General features: G+C 42.8%; 1 protein-coding gene across 1 annotated transcript; it reads right to left on the bottom strand.

Moving 5' to 3' along the window:
- Positions 1-259: 259 nt before the first annotated feature.
- On the bottom strand, positions 260-6,405 carry prdm8b (PR domain containing 8b). Its single transcript, XM_046385903.1, has 4 exons — positions 6,045-6,405; positions 3,365-3,589; positions 2,516-2,747; positions 260-2,133 (listed from the first exon to the last, which is right to left on the bottom strand). Exons 2-4 carry the CDS (start codon positions 3,581-3,583, stop codon positions 872-874), a joined length of 1,713 nt encoding a protein of 570 aa, XP_046241859.1. The 5' UTR covers positions 3,584-3,589; positions 6,045-6,405; the 3' UTR covers positions 260-871.
- Positions 6,406-6,887: the final 482 nt, after the last annotated feature.

The raw sequence follows: 6,887 nt of genomic DNA, 5'->3' as shown, positions 1-6,887 counted from the left end.
CTTTATATGAAATGTAATTTGGTCAACAAAAAAAGGATAAATTTTGTTTAGAAAATGTTTTTTTTTGTGCTTTATGCGCATTTTATATAAACCAAAATACAATAATGTTAAATAATAAGCTATAAATGCAAAAAGAAGATCAGTTGTATAGGTGATCAAGAAATCATATTTTGGTTGCAGTTTAAAAAAAAAAAAAAATCCAGGAAGGCCACAGATGAAAATAAAGCTATTTTATTGTCAATGCATTCAACATGATTAGATAAACTATCAAGTAGTAAATTTCCGCAAAAGGAAGAAACACTGAAACTATTCCCCACTGACACAAAATATTACACTTTATATTTCAAATAAAACAAATTATTTACATTGTAATGTATAGACTGCATCTTAAATCAATATTATTTAATATTACATGCACTCTGAAATATAGTCTGACATAATATCCCCAATTTGTGTCCATATCCATTGTAGACATGAAAAAACTTGCTGCATTGTAAACCAGGACGTGTGACTACATTTGTATTTCTTTTCTATATTTGCATTTATATGATATAAAATACAACTTACTGTACATTTACACATATTTAAATCTTCCCTTATTCTCAAACTTTTCAGTGCTTCATAAATAGATTCATCTTGAAGTCGAAATGCATTTGCATACACCCAAAACATGACATTTTGTACAGGGGGGACCAAACGCAAATGAACCAAAGGAATTAAGAAGATCATAGTCCAAAGTGAGAACAAGTGCAAGGAGTGTGTGTGTATTTTTAAGTTGCTTATCTCCAGTCGGACAGCTTAAATCCACGCAGGGTCACAGTCCCTCTTTGTTAAAAAAAAACAAAGTCCCTCTCTTGTTAGTCTGTGAAAGTCAGTTATGGGAGGTCATGTGACGTGACAGGTGATGCCGCTCCCGGAAGGACTCGTTACAAATGGGGCACTTGAGTTTTTCCTCACGCCGCCGCTTGACCAGAGGCTCCATGGCATACTCCTTTTTGTGGTGGGATCGCATGTGGTAAACCAAGTCCGAGGTCATGCGGAAGGAGGCATTACACTTGGCGCACCAGTTCTGGGCCGGCAGGCACAGAGAGGTGAAGGAGGGCGGCAGGAGGGTGAGCGCAGAGGGCATCTGAAGCTGAATAGGCCCGGAATTCTTTGGCCAGAAGGTGGTGGCGTAGACGAAGGGGTTCTGCTTGGCCATACCACCCGGCACCGGACAGTTGGCGCCCAGTTCTGCGCCCTGTAGTTTAGCGGCAAGGTGGTCGGCCTGGTAGAGTCTGCTGGAGGAGATGGTGTCACCCACCGCTGGGTGGCAGTCCAGCAGCTTGGGCGGCATCACCAGCGGTGAGATCTGCGAGAAGGAGGAGCGAGATGGCTGGCTAAAGGCGCTCTTCCTCTCCCCACCATTGCTGTCACCCTGCTGACTAACGGAGGTAAAAGCGCTGCCTATGGGTGAGGATTGGGGTGGCTGGGTTTCCGACAGTACCTGCCTGATGTTGAGGTGCTTCTCTGGTGGACTGCTGCTGGGACGACCACCATCTTTGTTTTCAGAGTTGGAGCTCTGGATGTTTTTGTTGCCGCTGTGGTGTTTTAGGTTCTGGGGCGACTTCTTGACCTCAGTGAATGCACTTCGCTTGCCCTCACTGAGCTGTGTGGAGACCGGAGGGGAGAAGGCCCTGTGATTCTCCTCCAGACCGTAGACTCCTCTGTAGTTCTGTGCAGATGTTGCGAGCTCTTCTTTAGACTTGGACTGTGGATGACCATTCCCTCGACAATCCCTTTCCTCTATTTCTGAGAACTTCCTCTTTCCTGAGCTCTCGCTGCAGATTTCAGCCTCCTTGTCACTGGGCGGACTGGTGCAGTTGTTCTCCAGATCCCTGGCCAGGTTGTGAAAGTCTGTGGAGGGTTTGTTGATGTCCTGAGGGCTGCTGAAGCCCTCTGAGCGGCCCAGGTTTGGGCTGTGCCTGGCTGGGGTTGTGTTTGGTCGTTCGCTGCTGCTCTCTTTGCTGGGTTCCTCGTCAGCCCCTGTGATGCTTTGCAATCTTTTGGTGCAACGGAACCGGAGATGGGCCAAAAACGGGAAGTCAAACTGGAACCTCTGGCTGCAGTCTGGACATGAGTGGTGGGACGAACCTGCAAAGAAGAGAGATTAGTTCTGACAAACAGAGCCTATCCAAAAGCAGCCCTGCTTGAGTGTGGTCTCTTACAATAATTCATTGTACTGTATTGTGCACTAAATCTTAATATTTAGATATTATGACACATTGTCCAAAACAGCGCAAATTTGTTTTTGAATCACCATTACACTTGTGCAACAATGAAAGCAATTACAGTCTAATTTATAATATAATAATATATGCATACATACATACATAATATACATGTATTTCCTAAGAAGCCACTAAACAAAACTTTATGTGACTTACAAATAAAATAAAGTCTGCAGAGAGTAAATCTTGTCATTGTTTTCAGCTGTAGCATGACAGCACAGTTTATATGATTTTAGTTGACTCACCTTTGCTTTTGGTAGGAGCTCTGCTTGAGCTGAGCATCAGCAGGTCGATGAGGTCTTTGCCATACCAAACCAGCAGCTCCTCGTCCTTCTCGATCCGGCGGAGCGAGCGATAAAAAAGCTGACCGTTCTTCACGTAGGCCTCCAGGTTCTGTTCCTCTTTGTCCCGGGCGGACTGGACGAGCCTCAACCACATCAAACCCTCTGAGGTGCTGTTGGCTGCTGAGGTGTCCACCTGTGCAACACAAACATACCCAAAGAGTCATTACAACAACACAAATTCATTTTCAGGCAAATTTTATGCCTCAAAGACTGTTTTTCATGCAGATAAATAAAAGCACTGCAAATAAGGAAATATAATCTCATCCAACTTCTTCAGACAAATTTACTAAAAATCACATCTTAAAACAAGACAACGAGACAGTATGAATGTGGACAACAGGGCCAAAATGTTTGAAATAAACAGATTTCTTTAAATAAACAGGTTTTAACAACAACACAACAACAAATAATCTCAAAAGCACTGGCAGATTCCTTCCTTTTTGTGGAAATCGTAAATCATGACTCAGTAAAGGATTAAATGACTAGTAGGGATTTTGTTGCAGTTATTTTTTTTTTAAAATAAAACTGAAAAAATCTAATATGTCACTGCAGCAAATTTCAGCTTCTGGTTGCAATGCTGATATACACAATAGCACAATCTGTAAAATCTGTAATAATATAATTGCTGTATTTGGAGCTGCATATAGCAAGAAAAGCACAGGCTGCATTAAGTGGATTATGCAGTCCTGTTCAGATGCTAACTGATAAAAATAAAAATAAATAAATAAATAAAAATAAAGAGCTACTTACCCTGAAGATATAAGGTGCTGTGCGTTTGTCGGTGGATTTCAGGGCTATGAAAGCGATGCTGTCATACAGCGAGGTGTGGCTCAACACACAGGGCCCGAAAATGGCGTTTTCTGGGATGTCACACGTCGTGTAGACGCTTGTAAAAATATCCGTGAGACACTGCTGGACCGCTTTGGCGTCCCCATCCCACACCAACTTCTGAGAGCTGGACTCCTCCATTTCACACTGCAGAGACAGGGAAAGGCAAGACACATCAGGGATGTGGCGGCAAATAAATACTACGAAGAGCAAAGCAATTACATTCAAAAACTTAATCCGGGCTTTCCTGCACAATTCTTTATTTGCTACTTTTTCTTTTTAAATTTAAACACACAAAAAAAATAAAGAAAGAAACGTGTGTGGGCTTACACGTCACTGTCCCTGCTGATAGGAAATAAATCTCTTCCTAGACAGATTGGCTAAACCAGCTGTCAAGGGCGTCATTTGGGGCCCATTTCTCTTTTTTCCCCTTTTTTTGGCCAGGCTTTCTAATTAATTCAAACCCCGTAATAAGTTCATGACGGCATCACCTTCAGCATCTTGATGATATGGTTTCCCATTGCTGTCAGTTATATAAAAATAAGAAAATGTAGTCCAAAAATAACACTATTATTATTATTATTATTATTGCGGCGGATTGTACACATACAGTATGATGAAAATATTAAAATCTTTATTTAGTCTCTTTAGATAAATGGTTAATTACGATAGATTTTCTTGTTTGTCCTCATTATTACAATAAGCATTTGTATTCGTATTAATATTATCAATATTAGCATTAGCAGGCCTGCTCTTTTCTGTAGTTGTTTGGCGGCACTGAAAACAAAAATTATTCCTCAAGTGTCTTTGCGGTCGTCAGGAGCGATTTTATGGCCTTCTGCTATGTTTTATGGTTTAACATTATATAGATGTAACATTCCTCTAATGTTTTAGGCTTTATAAGTGTGCTGTGACGTGTTTGTTTAAAATCCTATTATAGCATCACTACAGGTTATTTATTCCTAATGAACAAAGAAGTCCAAAACGCTGTCAGGAGGAGCTGGTGAGGTCCGTGCATGTCCAATGGACAGAGCATGTCCAATGGCTTTCAAGTGGTCTGTCAAAGTCAGTGATTTCATGTCAGCCAACCTTTCTCTTCTTTCTACAAGCGGCAGCGTATGCCGCCTCATTACCATAATCCACCACGTTCCCCTCTGAGACTGTAATTAAAGCAGCAGGACCAGTTAATTATTTCTTTTCTCCCTTTTCTAACCTCTGAATGTGTGTGTTTAGACGGCTGCGGCTCGTTCACTCCCTCCCGTCCTCCCTCTGCCGTTAAATACAGCAGAAACTGTGCGCGGAAGCCTGCACCTGATACACACTTGTGCAGCTATAAATTACGCCGAATGGACACCAGAATAATATAAAAAAAAATTAAATAAAGAATAATAAAAAAAGGCTTTTAACAGAAAGCGAATAAGTAGATCTATTCTTTAAAAGGCAATGGCTAAATTGCTGAAATAATTACAGTTTGGACTGTGGGGTAGATTGTTGTGCTGAAAATGACAAAAATAATAATTCCGAACTTTTTACCTTTGTTTTAGGAACTATGGCGCCATTATTTTAGCCACTGCGCGATTTATTTTACTGTTCAATTCTCCTATTAAGAGTTTATATCATCATCACCAATCGGACAACTTCCACCAAACCTGTTAATGAGGAAAAATAAAATAAAGAAATCCGCAGCTGTACAAAAACTTTGCTTTCCTCCGCGTAAAATCCAGAAGCAAGCAGCTTCTAAGCGAACCAGTTCAGACATAAGCAGGCCGATATTAACAGCTGCACATATTAACAGCCATCGTCTGTCCATCCCCAACAACTGCTGTTGTTCAGTGACTGGACGCGCAGGAAAAGCGAAGCTCTGCTCCGATTTTGCGTCTGCGTCTGATTATCATTTCGGATTCATTAAATCAAAAAGGTGAAATGTGATTAAATAACCCGAGATGCCTTTTAAAATAAAAGTCCTTTCAATTCCCACTGATTTGGAGCATTTTATAACTTCCTGAGAGGTTCAACAGCCACAGAAAGGTTATGCGTTTTTGCTCACGGTGCAAATAGAGCTTTTCCAAAGTGGCTCTTAACGCTGCGCTGTGGGCCGAAGGAATTTGTTTCCGGTAACATACAGAACCCCTTTATGTTCAGAGGAACAGGAGTAGACCTCCAGGCGCTTCACAAGAGGGGAAAAAGCACCAAATGTTCGGAGACTGAAATATAACCTATTATTGGCCAGGCTCAAATAAGAGAAAAGAAGGTAAAGAACGGAATGTTTGCACATCTACAAACTGGAGGAAAGCAGCCACCCTCCCATCCAAACCCAGTGCGGGTGGGGTAAGGGCTGAACAGTGATGGGGGATGTTTAACCCATCTGCTAAAGCCGTGCGAGGCTGAAAACTGTCCTAAATCAGCGCCGTGACTGAATCGCAGGTTTTGTTCGCGGCGCATCTGCGTTGTTTTTTCCCCCCTTTTCTTTCTTTCTGCGCCGCTTTCAGCTTCCTGCAGGGTGTGTGGCTGCATGTGCCGCGCAAAACAAACCCAGAAATCCTTTCCTCCCCTTCTCTGAAACTATCCAAACCGCACTAAGCTTTGCGTTACACAGACCTACCTTTCCGTCGATGAGGAGGAACAATAATCCACAAACGAAGTGCGAGCGATATGCTGCAAATCAAAAAGCGTTTGCAACCTCGGGAAAAGAAAGCCCCGAAAACAAGCAGGGGGATGCGGTGGCGCTGATGGAGGTGATGGAGATGGTGATGCGCTCCCGGTCTGGTCCGTAGTGTCAGTACATTTCCCCCCCTGGTGTGGTGAAAGTGACAGTGCTGATGCTGCTGCTGCTGCTGCTGCTGCGGCAGATACTCGCCGACACTAGAAGTGACCGGGCGGGGTAGAGAGAGCTGGACGGATAAAGGGAGACGGAGAGAGAGAGAGAGAGAGAGAGGGGGGAGAGAGTGAGAGAGAGAGGCGTGCAGATGGGGCCCGATGCTCTGGCTGACTGGCACACCGACACACACTTTTTGTTTGCGGCACATAATCTACCCAATGAGGCGTGTCACTCTCCGTCTCCTCCCTTTAACTCTTCACTGGCCGACTGTCATTTGATGCGATTTATGGACGAGCAGAGGGATAAAGACCCCCCCCCCCCCCCGACCCTCCACCCCACCCCCACCTATTATTTTTTTGTAATTCTAATTACAATAGTTGGTGGCTGTAGCTACTCGGATAAAGTGTCAGTTAAAGATTTAAAGAATGGGATTTTTATATTATGCTGTTTCAGCTGGACGAGTCAATTTCCTGATTATTATTATTGTTATTATATTTGTTCGAAAAATACACTTTAACTGCCCTCAAAACAAACAAAAAAGAGAGTAGCACGCGGATGTAGCCTACTTTAATGTAAATCTATGCTTAAACTGGCTTCCTTTGTGACTTTAAGCCACATTTGAAGTGT

Source organism: Scatophagus argus, chromosome 4 (genome assembly GCF_020382885.2).
Source record: "Scatophagus argus isolate fScaArg1 chromosome 4, fScaArg1.pri, whole genome shotgun sequence".
Lineage (NCBI taxonomy): Eukaryota > Metazoa > Chordata > Actinopteri > Scatophagidae > Scatophagus > Scatophagus argus.
This window is presented reverse-complemented; position numbering and strand designations above follow the sequence as displayed.